The sequence below is a fragment of the Pelecanus crispus genome, chromosome 14 (assembly GCF_030463565.1).
Source record: "Pelecanus crispus isolate bPelCri1 chromosome 14, bPelCri1.pri, whole genome shotgun sequence".
Classification (NCBI taxonomy): domain Eukaryota; kingdom Metazoa; phylum Chordata; class Aves; order Pelecaniformes; family Pelecanidae; genus Pelecanus; species Pelecanus crispus.
The window spans coordinates 5952028-5968080 of NC_134656.1; the positions used below are offsets into that span (position 1 = coordinate 5952028).

The 16053-nt window shown below is 38.4% G+C and overlaps 1 protein-coding gene across 7 annotated transcripts; it reads right to left on the reverse strand.

Annotated features, from left to right (window-relative positions):
* Nucleotides 1–1286: 1286 nt before the first annotated feature.
* Nucleotides 1287–15739, reverse strand: STX16 (syntaxin 16). Of its 7 annotated transcripts, none has more exons than XM_075721423.1 (9): nt 15659–15739; nt 13060–13071; nt 10549–10656; nt 9193–9333; nt 8472–8634; nt 7445–7536; nt 6130–6273; nt 5511–5591; nt 1287–3245 (listed from the first exon to the last, which is right to left on the reverse strand). In XM_075721423.1, the coding sequence occupies exons 1-9, from the start codon at nt 15737–15739 to the stop codon at nt 3141–3143; spliced, it is 927 nt and encodes a 308-aa protein (XP_075577538.1). In that variant the 3' UTR covers nt 1287–3140. The 7 variants fall into 7 exon arrangements, 6 of the variants coding, with proteins under 6 accessions (XP_075577538.1, XP_075577536.1, XP_075577535.1 ...); XM_075721421.1 differs by having other exon boundaries at nt 15608–15739; XM_075721420.1 differs by having other exon boundaries at nt 15605–15739.
* Nucleotides 15740–16053: the final 314 nt, after the last annotated feature.

Consider the following 16053-nt stretch of genomic DNA (forward strand, 5'->3'; position numbering starts at 1 on the left):
GTAAATACACATTTTTTCCCCAACAAAATCAGTTTCACTATCATCTATCCAAGAACTTAACATTTTGCAAGGCTGTACCAAAAGCAAGGTTTCCAAGGATTCAAGCAAAGGAGGTAAGACTCCTCTGTGTTATGATTGTTTCATAAAAGCAAACCATAAATCAATACAATCGAGGCAGCCTCAGTGAACACTGCACCAATTATATTCATTCAAATTTTTAGCACATTCTAAAAATCGCCAAGCAAGAAACTAATTCTTCCATTTTACTTTTCAGTTCCTAGAAGCGGCTTGCAGTAGAAATAAATTTGCTATTACAGTGCTTTTAATACCCTCATTTTCACTTATCACTAGAATTAACTTCAGTTAACAAGGCATAGCAGCTCATTTTTGCATGCTTGCATGCATTTTAATGCATGCATTTTAAGTTCTGTACAAGCCAACAGCTTTATAGGTCATTCTCACCAGGTGAGGAGCCACGGGTTCTTGGGAGATGCTCTAGCAATGCTGTTCTGTTCCTTTGTAAGGAATCAGAGGTTCAATACAAGCCGAGAAGAAGAGTCCAGCAACCACGAAGAGGCCCCCATCTGCAGAGCAGAGCGTACCAGCTTTCTCTGCAGCAGAATACAGATACGATTACAGGGCTGGACAGAAGCGCAGCTCTTGCTGCTCTAACACCCGAGTATGCAGCAGCCACTACTAAAGCCAAGCTATTCCTCAGTTGCAGTGGCATTTTTGGGCTTTCATTCCCCAATGACACAGATACTACCCCTTCCGTAAGATGCCATGTCGAGATATTCTTACAAAGCACAGCATAAGGGGTTGATTTAGCTGCTGATGGTTACTCAGACTGACTCCTAGTAAGCTAGACACCTGCAATGATTTAGAAGCCTACTGTTGTGGGTTTTTCTTTCTCAATATGATCGGTTTCAATAAATTCCAGCTCAAGTTACACAGAACAGTTGACATCTGAGTTTAACCTCTTGTCCAATGCATATTAAAAATGCCTTTCCTGTTACAGAATTTGGATAGAAAATACGTAGCCAGTTACTTCAGTGGATTTACGATACCATGGGCATACCTCATGGGAAATAACTCTTGACAATGCAAGTTACATTGTGGTACAGAAAGTTACATTCTTTTTTTTTTCCAAAGATATTTCCTGTCACTGCTGCTTTCATTTAATTATGAAGAACATATAGAGACGCATTAACATCACACAAGCATGTTTCGGTTTATACTTTTAAAAAAAAAATGAATAATTGCCCAATTAGGTTGGAAGTGTTTTATTACTTCTTTGAAGTCATTTAGCCATGATAAAATGTCAAAAGCACCAGTCAAGACAGAAATAAATAACACGATCTCATGTTAAAGAGAAAGTTGCAAATACAGTATATTAAATTATAGCAATACGCTGCTTCACACCAACCGATGTAGACAGCGGACTAGGGAGACAGTAGTTTTACTCACAATCATTGAAAAGATCTATTACCGGAACAGGTGAGCTGCACACCCAGCTACAAGCATCATTCTGTCTTTTACCAATTTACTTTATGAATTTAATCAAGGGTTTGAATGGGCAGTTTTGGAAGTTCAACATCCCCTTTGTCTAGAGGTAACAAGAGTGATACAAAGCTTTCACAATAAGCCGCACAAAAAGCCAAGGCTTTCACACCTTTGTAGTCTTTGCTTTCAGGTCCGTTCCTGCACCAAGTCAGTTTAAAGCCACATCTTAAGTCCTCCTTAGTACATAGTAAAGATAAACTCAGGCGAGGCAACATATGCAACATTAATATCATAGAAACTGCACTTCAGGGGCTTTGAGCAGAGCATCTCTGCAAGTTTATGTATCAGTCAGAAAATGAAGGAAGTTATAGTCTCTCTGGGGAAAAAAAAAAATCCATACAGGAAAGCTATATTAAAAATATTAAGGCAAGGCCTCTACAATTGCACACCACTTCAGGCCTGAATTAAATCATGAGTATTCTGTTACTTAGGTGTTTCCCTAATTTCTCTTCTATGGCCTACAGCAAAGTTTTCCACTGAAAAAAAATAGTGAAAAACACCCAAATTCTCTACTGAGGGCCTAGTAACATGTCCCTTGCATGACATCCCTCGTGGTCAATAAAAGACCATAAACACATCCTCTTCAAGAAATACTCTTCTGTCAGGGAAAATGGATGTAACATATACTGTAGTGAAGTCACTTCTTAAACAAAAAACATAACACATATAGACAGATGCAGTGTAAAATGAACAGCTTATACAACAACTAAAGTTTGAAACATCAAACCCCCTACAGCAGGTCAGATGGAACAGAAAGCCAAAAGGAGAATCTCTGTTTTTTAGGTTTAACTTCACCACTGCTTTAATGTAATGTCTGTACTTTAAACTAAAAAAAAAAAAAAAAAGTACATGAAAAAATACATATGATCATTCTGGTGAGGAAAAACATTCCCATGATTACTCAAGCTCAGAAAATTTTTTAATTAACTAAATGTATTAAATTATGCCAGTGATTAAATCTTGTTATTTACAAGATCAAGTACTACTCTGATTCTTAGTAATGGTGCAGTATCTAAATTAAGATCACAGGGGTTGGATTACGTTCTGGTTGCTAAAAGCTTTCTTTTTTAGCTGTCTATCCAGTTCTTTGGAGTTTTTGAGTCTGGAAGAAAGGAGATGAAGTCAAACATTTTTGTGCCTCAACATATTTTACATCTAGATCAATTTTTGCAACCTAGTCCCATGACTCAGTAATGTGGTTTAAATTTGAAGCCTGTAACAATTGTGACATAAGAATACAGAAGACAACACATTTTTGTTCACAGTAACACACTAATTACTGTACTTACCGGTAAACTTCAATTTTGTAATTATTTTTAAGTACTGTGTTTCCAAATACCTCTGCACAAAGCGCCAAATTATTTGTGTGGGAGCATCAAGTTTCCTGACATTTTCCATATAATCCTTACAAACACCTCACAGATCACCAAACTTGTACTTTGAAGAATTCTACAGAAACATTGCACAGACTTCGCACCACAAGGGCTTATACATTCAAAGGCAGCTTTCTGGAGTGCAGGTCCATCCATTCACATTGGGGAAAAAAGTTCACATAAACTCCAAAAATGAAGTGAAGCCTAGTGTGACTTTACACCAATAAGAACAACAATAAGGACAATTACTATAACAAACAAAATTAAAATAACAAGCATCTTCCGATTCTTCTTTTGATATTGCTCTGCCTATAGAAACAGAAAAGAAAAAGTTAATAGCTAGATTTCTGCAAAGCTAGAAAGTACAGACTCTTGTTTAGTATAAGTGAAGTACACTTATCTCAGAAATATTCTTTGGTAACTTGACGTTTCATACAATGTATATTGCAAGCAACTCCCACAAAATAACTCTGGCCTGCACCATAAACTTCAGCGAAGGTAAGTGTGTGCTGAAGTCACATTTATCGGTATAAAACAGCAGACTTTATGAAGAAGAATGCATCCTCATGTCAGTTAAGCAACCTTACTGCGACTTCTTTTCAGCAGTCCTTGAGAGGGCCCTATGCCTCCACAGGACATAGGAGCTACACAGAGGAACGATACTTCCTTTGGAAGAACGCTTAGCTATGGCGACCATGGAAACAAGATCAGGCATCTGGGTATGTGAAAGTCTGAACAGTAAAAGCTGGTAAGATGTCTTAGCTCATTTTGCGAGATTCCTGTATTATATTTGAAGGACATTAAAATTCACAACAAAACTTCATTTTTTAATAGGCATTTTTGTTGTACCTGATTCAGCTGTGCATTTTCATTTAATTTCAATTAGAACTGAAAGCTTTCTTTTTGATTTGGTTCTCAGTTTTCTGCTTCATTCCTTCTTTCTTCTAACCACATTTTCCTCATCCCTTTCCTCTTTTTCCCAGGGGAATTAAAAGGAGGCAACGTGGAGAAAACTCTCCAAAAGCCCAATGAAAGTCTGCTAATAGAAGCTAAACAAAACAAAACTTTCATTTAATTCTTTTTAAATTAATAAACCTTCAAAATTTAAAGGGAAAAAGATACTAAACTAATTCTTCTCCTTTATAGTCCCTGGAAAGTAATTATTATCAGATCTGCTAAAGAGGAGTTTTTGACCTGAAACTATGTAACATGCAACCACTGTGATTATTTACTTCATTAGGCTTTAAGTATCAAAGCCTGACAAAGTTATCACAACTGATTCCAATTTTCATGTGAAGCAGGAATTGGCAACTAGTGATTCATATCACCAGATTTCTGCAGTGAATTAATGTAATTTCTGTGAAAGTGCTGTCTCAGTAGTTTGTAATAATTATGCCAATTAAAACAGAAAAGAAAATTGATATTACGGATGTTAAACCAGAATAAAGCTACCATAACTATTAGAAACAGCAAAGTATCTGTGTTTGATATTACTATTCAGACCTGTGTGTATGTCTTCCATGATAGGTGAAAAAATTCCTACGCTGTACTGAAAACAGGTATGTATTGCATCAAAAATCCATATTCTAGTCAGCAATCCAAACAGGGGTTTGCTGACAATTCATTAACTACCACTAGACTAGAGATAGCATTGATTCCAATGGATTAATTTATTTCCAGTTCAGTTTGTGCAAATTGCTTGCAATTACTTTAAGCCTTGTTCACCAATGGTCAATGCCTTATTTTAGTGATCTCCAATTTACTTTTTTGTGTAACAAGAATAAACCTATAACCAATTTATTTTTGTTTTTCCTCAATGGCACTTTTTTTGCTGTCCATATATTTCAAGTTTACCATAATATGAAGAAGTTGAGTTTGTAGTAATAAGATGTTTCCAAAACAGAATGTTTTACTTAAGAGGCTTTTGCATAAATCTCTCATTCTACTTTACTTCCAGCAATGGAAGGACTGAACTGAGCTGACAAGTCAGAACTTAGCTTAAAATCAAAACAAAAAAGCCAACAAAACAAAACAACCACAAAACTCTGTGTTCTGCTGCCAAATCAACCTTTTCAGATGTTCATAGTAAAGGCTTCATATTAAAAGCATAAGGTTGGACCTAACTTCTAACAAGTGTCAGATGGTAAGAGAAAACATTAAAAATTATTCTTGCTGCTCACGCTATTGAGATAATGTTTTCAAACTAGCATATATCAGCTGACTGAAATCTATAGCGAGGTACCCAATAACCAGTCCTATTTCACAAAAGCTGGGCTCTCCAAAGAGAAGGAATTGCAGATATGTCCCACCAGGACAGCAATATAAAGATCAAAGCATGTTGCTTGGATGCCCAGAAAGTTACTTAAAAAGTTAACACTAGGCATCAAGCATGACATTAACCGTAGTTATATGGAAAGTTCCTACTACAGAGTACAGTTGGACATTTTATACTGTACAGCAATCATTTCTAAAAGGGACAATGTCCAGCTGAAAAGTGACTGAATAACTTAATGGCTATTAAATTATAAAAGATTACTAGATATGCAAAGCAGCTTAAGTAGTCTGCCAGCTTACCTTATGTAGTTGTTTTAGACCCTCTTCAGTTTTCATACATGACTGTTCGACATTGTAGTCAATTCTATCTAGAACTGTTCCCTAAATAAAGTGGAGAGAATGAGCACCGAAGTGAACCTACAATGAACTTCATAAAGCAATTATTACTATGAGCAGCAGAGTAATTAACAACACTCACAGCAAACAGCTAGTGAACTATGAACTTTTACAGGAGAACTAGTTGGGACTTCATTGAACGACCTCCTTGCTCCACACCTAACTGGCAGCTCTGTTGCCACCTCACATCACATCTCTCAATAATAACCTAACTTCCAGTTCAGGTGCTTTTGGCTGACACATTTAACCTGAACTGAATCTCTGGGAGAAATAACCAACAGAACTTTGGCATTCTATGGGTTTTTTTTTTTTTCAGTCTAACACCCATAACCAGTTGATTATTTATTTATTTTCATTAACTCAGCTTCTGGCAGATTTCAAGCAGAGGAAACCTTACCCTGTAGAGGTAAGTTAGGAAAAGTGAGAAGCACATGAAAACAGGATGTTACAACAGGAAGAGTCTGGAAGCCTCAACACTACATGGAATCTCCTATTTCTTACTAACACTGTGATGTTAATGTACCTGTTCTACTATCATTGCTCCCAGGTCCCTAAATATTTCATTGAGATCGGAGATTGACTGTACAATCTGACGGATTTCTCGTTCCCGCTCTTCCACCATTAATGTGTTTTGCTCCACCAGTGCTAGCTGGTCATCTGTAAAACCCTGTTGAAATAAAAGGTTTAGATGTTGAACTAACATTAACGGCATGAAAATGCTAGAAATAACAACAAGGATTATAAGATTTCATAACACAACAGTCCTTTTAGAATTTCCTTAGTAGACAAGTATGTAAGAAAAAAAAAATACTGTATTTTAAAGTCAGAGTTTCAGGGCCACTGAAATAACCTGGACAGCTATTTATAGTTTGAGCAGAAATCTTGTGTCCTGCCCAAACACACAAACAACTTATTTTAAAATAAGATATGTGCTAGAACAATGTTTTTATTGGTGTACAAAACCAATACATGCAAGTGTCTAGTAGTTATGGAATATCTACTCATTGATTGGCGTAACAGAAAGTCCCATAATGCCAGTGTGTAAAGACAGCAGCAATTCTGATTATTTTATAAGCTATAGAGACCTTACTGGTTTTGTCTCACCAAGGCCATTTGCAACTGAACATTACCCTTTCCCCATGACTCTTATTTCGAGATAAGTGAAAAACCTCTTATACACAAGATTAGCTGAAAAGCTGCCTTGACTTTTTCGGTAAGTTTTCAGTTAAACATTAAGCATTACATTTAAGAGTATTCTGTGGCACTATTAGGACACAATAGAACAGATCCCAACATTGCTTAGAAATGCAGTATCCCCAGACTCCACAACAAAGTAAAACAAAGAAGTGGGTCTGGTACAGCTGTACAACATAACAACTTAACTGTGCAGAAACAAATCATTATTCCATTATTTGCAACAATTTGAAATACTGAAAATCTTCAGTTACACTTTAAAGTCAACTTTAAAGAGTGCCACCTTCCACCCAAACTCAGAATCACACAGTTTTCTAACAACTACTCTTGCATCTGCCCAGAAAGGTGGTATGACAAAGGACAGCACTGTATTTACAGACCTTCTAGTCCCCGTCAGTCATGTAAGGAGAATTCAGTAGCCAAACTGAGTTCCTTCACACTGCAACACTGAGGCTGATGGCACAATCATCTTAATATTGCAAGAGCAATACTAATTAGGGAAATGCATCACAGAAATCTGCAGAAATAGAATTTCCATGTAGCTTGGTGCTCATGGCATACCATTTTGATATTTTCATACTAAAATTAAAGGTACATTAAAAAGTTTCTTCATATTGAATTTGCATAATAATATCCTAACTTACTCTATCATAAAGTGTGTCATCCTCCCCATCATCCATCAGTGGGACTGAGGTGTCAAAGAAGTGTTTGGATCTTTCTTCTCTATTCTTCATGCCTGTGAAACAAAAACTATGCTTGAGCATAATATTTACACACACTAAAATCACAGTTAGAGTAAGGTCTGAAGCACCAGATAGAAAAGCACATGAAAGAAAATCTGGCTAATAAATGACAAATAGCAGTATCTAAATTTTAACTGTCACACAGGCTTACTATTTATCAAAGCATAACAAATTCAACCAGACTTGCAAGACTCCGATTAAATCAGTGATTTTAAGTCATTAAGTTCCATGAAGTTAAGAGCCTTAAAGTGTGATCACTCTAGGCGATTTTCTAACACATTCTCTTAGGAACATCCCTTGTCTGAATTGTGATCTTAAGTTCCACCTGTGCCATTTATACCATGGGAGGAAGAAATATTGTATAAGTATTAAATTTGAAGATCAAATTGTTGTGGGTTTATTCCAAGATTAAAATAATCTTACTTAGCTGAAAATAGAATCGCACACAATTTTAGAGTTTTAAACAGAGGATATTCCACTTCTGATCTGTTCATGGATGCAGAATTTTCATGTATCACAGACTACTTCTTGAAGTTTTATCTATCACAGACTACCACTAACAGCAGCTTTCATGTCTGAAGACCAATGGCTGCTTCACCAGCATAACAGAAGTAGCTTTGCAGACCACAATTTGAGAAGCAATGACGCATTAAAAATGTGGATAGATGAAATACAGTGGTGGCGTTCATATATTTAACCATGAGATTTCTCCTTTAGCAATATAAAAGAGAGGTAGAATAAAGCAGTTTGAACACGGGCTGTGAACCATAAACTCCCAAATTCTAACCTCCACTAATATACTTCTGGTAGCCCTGTGTGCATCACTTATCCCTTCTGTGCTTCAGTTTTCCCAACCAAGAAAACAAGCACACTTAATTAGTGCTTTCCACAGAAGGTGCCCATGTATTACTGTATCTCTTATGCTTACGTTTGAGATAGTCAGACTGTGCGTGCCTAAAGTTGGTGGATAGGTCCTGAAGGGAATGTGCTAAGGAAGATACTACATTCCTGAGAACACGTGCTTCTTGTTCTGTACAACTACGTGACCTGCTCTGCAAGACCTGGACTGCTCTCTGACATCTGTGAAATAACTGAGAAAACAATTCCATTAGTAAAAAACATACAGCAACACACACTTTAGATACCACATTGCAAAAGTTCCAAACGGAAGACTAATATTTTGATTTCTAGGTTTTAAAAATTATTTTTTTATTGCCCAGTGCAATGTTTAAAAAGGTATGGAAACACAGAACATAGATGAACAAACAACTTAAAGCTAACAGGGTAGCAGAGTAACACAACTGCTTCTGACCAAAGACATTTGCTTCATTATAACTGCTTGGACCAGAAGCCTTAGAATATATACATCTGTATTTCTCTGAGATACCTGTAAACGTGATTTGATGAAGTCTCCCAATCCTATTCCAAGCAGAAAAGTGAAGAGGTAAGTAAAAGAACAGGGAGGTTAAGTGACTCATTGAGAAGTTCACTGAGACAGCGAGTGCCGTACCAAGCCTGGAGCCCAGGATTTCCGGCTCACTCTAATACTGATTACCAAAGAAATGCTGTACTCAGAGGAAACCACTGCCTCATCATGATGCATTACAGATATGTCAAACTGTAGGTTTAGAATTGAAAGCAGTCTGTACCTGTGTGATCTCTTGGGTTGTTATTTCTATTGCCCGTTCTTCTTCACTGCTGTCATCCAGTGTTGGTCTGTTTAGATGTTTATCATGAAGACTGGCTAATTCTTTCATCTTCTGTTTAACCCTGGCGATATCATACTGAATCTAAACCAGAAAACCCAACAATGAAGAAAGGGAAGTGACTAATGTTTCAGAGGAAAAGGTTCTGACAAATACTAGAAAAAAATAATTGAAAGAAATCTATATAACATAAAAGCAGACCAAAGATCATTAAAAAAGAAACACATAAAAAGCTAAGTAACTGAATACTCTCATATACTTTGAGTTTGCTACTTTTTAAACCTGCTTTTGTAAATCTTAGGCAAGACTGCTGTTTTCAAATATGCTTCATTAAGTTGGAATAATATTTTTATCATTACATAATTAATATCCTAGTAAGAAGGTTTAACCAACTTCCACAAATACAAATGAAAATTCAGGTCATGCCTTCAACTCTTGTCAAACACTGAATAGCCTGAACTTAACAGTAGAAGTTACATGCTTTCAAACAAGTCATTAAAAATAAATCTGTAAGGATGATTATTATCATAGTAAAAAGGAGACTGATCACCTTTCTGCACAATGGGCTCTGTATGCGCAAACTGATGAGCTAACATGTGTTCTGAGAATACATTTTAAAAGGATTTTCTGAAAATCAAGAACAGCTTCATACTCCAAATACTGGAAAAGCTTTTTAGTTGGATGTATCCAGAATCATTCCCTTGCATTTGTCCAAATATTTCCATAACTTGCAAGACATCAGTACTGCATAGGCAGGAAAAATTCTGCTAGAAGACACTAACACTTTCTGTTTTCAAATAGAAAACTGCTGATCTCATCCATTTTAGGGTCTATTCAGTTGGACCCCTCAATGCGTTCAAAAAGTCTATGGGAAGTGCTAATTTTTTTTGCACTCTTCTTTCTAAGTTTCACACTGAGAACAACTTTGCTTTGCTAAGAGCTTTAGGACCTTCCTGCAGTCTCAAGTCTAAACATTCAGCTATAGCATGTCTGTCCTAATGGTCCCAGTGTACTGCTAATACTGGGCTCCCACTGATGATGCAAAACCAGTCTTCTGGAATTTCTGGCACTAGGCAATCTCCCTTTATTTCACTTGCAATATATCCTTCAAGATAGTAAGTCACACCTTGCCTGATATTTTCCTCTAAGCAAGGGTGTCAATTTAGAAAACACACTTTAATCTTTCTTCTAATACTACTTATATCATAAAACTTACCGCATTTGAGAATGTAACTGACAACACTAATAAATCCCTACACGAGAAATCAAACTCTGCATGGGATTTGCCATACAACTTACTTCGTCTGCTCCATCAACCCATTTGGGAGGTAAGCGTTTTGTTACTCCAATTGCTGCTTCAGGATCTAAACTTATTCCTGATACCAGTGCCATACGATCATCAGCAAGCTACAGAAGATAAGAAAAGACAGCAAATTAATTTTATTCAAATTAGACCCAAATCCTTGAGCATTAGGAAAAAGTGCACGTATGCCTTCCCATAAAAATTAACCTCAAAAATGTGTTAGCACATGATGCGGGTATGATCAAGCTTCACATCTCCTGATTTGTCTCTATATGTTAGTGGCCTACATCCTCCCACTTGCTACAGGATCTAAAAGATGAAAGTTACTCTCAGAATAAATTCTTAGCAGATTTTCAAGGAGAAAATATGGTATTGCAGTGAGAATTCAAGTAATTCTCATGTTAGTACATTTTGTATTAGACAACGATTCACAACCAAGGGATCCCTAATCAATGGTGTAGCATGGTTTATATTGGGCCAGGCAAGTCTGAAAACCTCATTTGGGAAAATCTCCAAATAAAAAAGTTTACTGTATCTCCGAGAAATAAACACAGTGTCCCATGATTGTTCTCAGACAATGTTGTATTTAGCCAGACACTCACCTACTAGGCAGCTGAAGAAGAAACACTCTTGCAAACTGACATGCAACTAAAATTGTTGAATTATTTAACAGAAACTAAAAGGTGCTAAACAAAAATAGCCAAGGCAGTGACTGATCCACACTTCCCTATATCACAATGATGCAAGCTTGGTGCTTCTGCTATATGGTCTGAGGCAAAGAAACTTGCAGGAAAATGGGTAGAGTAATTCTCCAGAAAATTCCAGAGACTGTCAGAGAGTAAATAAGACAATGTGCCAGACAGCTTATATACAGCTTTCCACAGATCCACAGGAAGGCTGGAGATAGGCAAGGAGTAAAAGAAACCCTTTATCACAATTAATAGTCATAATCTGAATAACTCAGGTGCAATAAATCAGGAGTTTATGTTATTGGAGACTGATGCACTCTGACGTATAGCAGCACAGTCGTAGTTGCAGAAGGGTGCAATACACCTTTTGGAGACTATTTTTGGGAATAGAATCCAATTTGTAGGGTTGAAATATTAAAAGGTCTTAGGAGAATACCACATAACTAATTAAAAGTATTTTTAGAGTCACAAAATGCCTGTGATAAATTTATTAGAATCTTATTTTTCAAATAATACTTTTGGATGCAGGTTGAATAACTTCAACCTCAAGAAAGCTTAAAATATGACAACTAGGAAGAAATAAGAACATAACGTGCAGGGCATTTGTTTTGGTTTTGTTTGGTTGTTTTTTTTAAAGCTCAGTTTGGCAGAAACCAAAAGCCATGGTCTGATCTTGAATATACAGGTACAGATTTATTTACCTGCTTTGATTTCATTACCAGTAAAATGTGCTGTTCAACCTCAATAAGAAGTCTTTTGTTAAGGACAGTATTCGTGCTACTGACCTTTAAACAGATCAGAAGATTTTTCTTGGTAGGGTTTAGAAACTTATTTAAATACACTCAGTGCTCTAGTGCAGGTACAAAGAAACCTGTTTCTACAGTGGTGCAGTGTTGGGTGAGGTTGTCCAGAGAAAGCATGGTATTTTTGTTCTTGGAGGTTTTCAAGACTTGGTTAAACAAAGTCATGGATGACCCTATATAGATTACCAACAGTCCTGTTTTGAGCAGGAGCTTGAACTAGAAGATCTCCAGAGGTTCCTTCCAACAAGCATGCCTATGATTCTCCAACTTAAGGCTGAGTATGATACACACCTAACAGTGTGCAGGGCCACAGCAACATTTAGCACTGGGGCCATAGATGCTTCCAGTCACCTTCCTCCTCTGAGAGGAAGGCAGGGGAATGGATGGAATTGGAAGACAAATACAGATCTTGTTGCCAGTTGAACCAGGCTTTGTAATTTCAGAGATAAAATAATCTTCCTTTGCTGGAAAGAGGTGGTACCATCAATGATACCACTTGAAACACACCTGATTACTTCGCTGTTTGTTCTCAGGGAAAGATTTCATACAAAAACCTCACTTCCTAGCTTCTCCCAGATTTCTAATTTTCCTTTATCGGGCCTGGAAAGCTTTGTGGTTCCCCACCCCCTCCCCTTTTTAAAAAAAATCCCTCTTCCTTCCTGGGCAATTCTTTCCTGAAAGCCTGTTTTTTATCCCTGACCTTATTTCCTGACCAATAAAGTCTGTACAATTTATGCATAGCATAAAAAAATAGTTAATAGCTTCATTGTGAAAAGTCACTATATCCCATATGTATACAATAAGTCAGACTAGTTTATACATGTATCTACTAACAATGTAACATTACATCACAAAATGCTTGTCTTCTCTATGCAGCCTTGTCCTTCTACCGTACACAGAGACACCTCATCCTATATAATGAAATTTAATAAACTAGCAGAATAAAGAAAGGAACATTTTAGCTCAGCGATGTACACTTGATGCACCATGGCAGAATAAAATTGAAAAACAATACCTCATCCAGCTCCTGAAGTGATTTGTGGATCCCATCAGCCCCATCCAGTTAGAGACAGCAAAAGATAAAAGGGAAAAAAGAGACATAGGACAGATATAGGGTATGGTCAGTTGAGAAAATACTAATTTATTTTTTAAGCATGATGGTTTACCAAGAACAAAACAAACTGGCTTTTAAAGCATGACTATTCAATAAATACATCACGATATTGTACTTTTTAAGTCAGCATTTTGCTTGATGCACAAACTTTTAAAAAAATATTTCAGTTGCTTGGTAAACAGAAAGAATGTAAGAGATCAAGTTAAAAGCTTGGTTTGTTTTCCAAAGTAACTGCACAGTGAAGTTCCTAGTTACTAAAATTTCAGGTAGAAAAACTGCAATAGCATATATTGAAGTGTAACAGCAAGGGCAATTTGACTGCAGTATTCAACATCCACTGGTGAGTTAGAAAGTTTGATTATGATTGGAGGATGCACATACAAGCTTTTGTAAGACATTTATTGACAAGCACCCCAGTTATCACAGGATAAAACAGACAGCAAAAGACAAAAAGCGAAAGCAAATGTAGTATACGCTCACTGATGTACACACTTCAATTATGCTCTAGTTTCAGGTAATATTTATCCTACACGCATCTGAAAAAATACAAAAGGCTAGTGTCTGCAACGTATCTGCACCTTCTCTATTCATCAGTCTTTGCACTGTAGAGGGTATGTGTGAGCAATAGGATATTTCACTGAAAGATACGCAAGCATATCAGATCTAGAACAAGGACAAAATATTTGTGGTTTAACAAAGCAGCAGGCTTCAACTAATGATCTTACAGCCAAGCTTTTGAAATGGGACTACACCATTAGGAATGCTACTCTGATTATCTGAGTTTAAGGAGTGGTTGACTGTCCACATGAGAATGCATCTTCCAGGGCAGAAGGCAATTTTGGAGAGAGAGCTCTCATAGTAAAGGATTTCTTCAGGAGAAGCCTGCGGAGTGAACTAAGGGAAGCCAAACTACTATGAGCTAGAATTTGCAACACTGCCCTGCTGGCATGCAGCAGTTCTGCTCTGGAGATACCAGCCAAAAGAAAAAGGTAATTAGGTGCAATTCTGACAGCGATAGGCACCTTAGAAACATGGAAGGTGAACAGCTCACACTACCATTTTTACACTTCTTGCTAAAATAATATACTTGTAGCAAGCAACTACAGAACTCGCAACTGTCCGCCAGGATCAAGATTGAGCCATTAACTAACTTCATCCATGCACAAGAGCGACTATTTCCAATCACTGTTAGATTTTACTTCATTTGAATGAGCATCCTAGAAAATAGCTTCAATTAACACTAACAAACACTGTAAATAAACATTTAATGCAAGTGCTAAGTATTATTGCACTCACTGTTGAGTAAAAGTGTAGCTCCACTGCTCAGTAGCCTGTATGTGAGCTTAAACTACCCCTAACTTTTCTAGATGATATTTTTTAAAAAGTCCAAGGATCTAAAAAAAAAATTATATTGATATTGGCAAAACCCCACGTTAACAAGAACTAAAAGCAGTGCCAAATTAAACGTGTGTAATACACATTCCTGTTCACATATCCCGTTCTGCAAATGCAATTTAATACATAGCTTGTTAGACACAGGTGTAATAGAGTTAACAAGGAACAAAGACCATTTCACAGCAACTGATCAGTTGAAAGAAAGTTTGCAGCACAAAGTACTGCTTTTCCTAACAAAAATGCATTAATGCAAAGCAATTTAGAATGATGAGACTGCCAGCAGATATTTCCTGGTGACTATTACAAATAAATGATAAGTTTGAACAGAAAGTGTAAAAACCTCAGTAGAGCTGAGCCGCCAAGCAGTCCATCAGAGTCTGAATAGCTCAAAACTTCAAAAAGCCGCATACACTGCCACGGAACAAACGGCTTTTTGAAATATCTGTAATGAGGACTCACACTAGAATCTACTGACTCCCCCCTCTCACAGATGACTTTCAGTATTATTTGTATTTGGGGGGGAAAAAAATAAAAAGGGCAATAGACATCAGAGCAAATTATGGAAAAATTCAAGCAATGGGAATAATCTACACTAGTCTATTTAACAGTGCCCACACTGAAGTGAATAGAAGAGTTCTGCTCTATGAAATAACTTGGATTTTTTCCTTTGGGGAAAGGATACATCAAAAAGCGCAGCGGACGAAAAACCTCATGTCAACGCTAACATGAAGTTATTAGAACAGTAACTGTATTTATTATTCATGAAGTGAACAGAGACGCGATCAGCACAAAGACAGATCTCTTCTATTCATTTTACGTGAAGTAGTAGGAAAAAGGGACCAACAAGGTGGGGAGGGAGGGGCAGAGGGGGAAAGTACAGAGGACGGTGGGGTTTTGAGGGGAGGGCTCAGAGAGCCAGGGAGAGCCGGGGCAGGTGAGGGGGGGGTCGGGGAAGGCCGGAGGGCCAGACGGGAGGAGCGGGGCACACGGCACGGCTGCCTGGCAGCCCCAGGCGCGGCAAGGTACAGTAGGATGAAGGGAGGAGACTCACCGCAGCAGCCATGCTACGTGAACTCAGAGGGCTGGAGGAGCCGTAACTACTCACTTGCTCGGCCAGCAGCTGCCGGCTCTGCACCGCGTTGTTCCGCAACAACAAGAACGCGTCCGTAAGACGCCGGGTGGCCATGGCCTACCGCCCCGCGGCCCCTCGCCCCGGGGCCGCTCGGCGCCTCGCTGCCGGGCCCTCGGCCCTAGCTCAGCCCGGGGCCCGCGGGCAGAGACGGCGGCCGCCCCCGGCGACGCCCGCTGGCCGCTCACAGGGCCCGGGCGGAGCCCCCCAGGGCCGGGCCCCCGCGGCCGCCGGCCCCATCCATCCCCCCCCCGGATCCGCCTGCCGCCCCGGCAGCGGCCCCGCTCACTTCCGCGTTGTGCATCGCCCAGCGCCTTCCGCCCCGCCCGCCTCCCGCCACCCCGCTCCGCCCGGGCCCGCCGGCCGCCGCA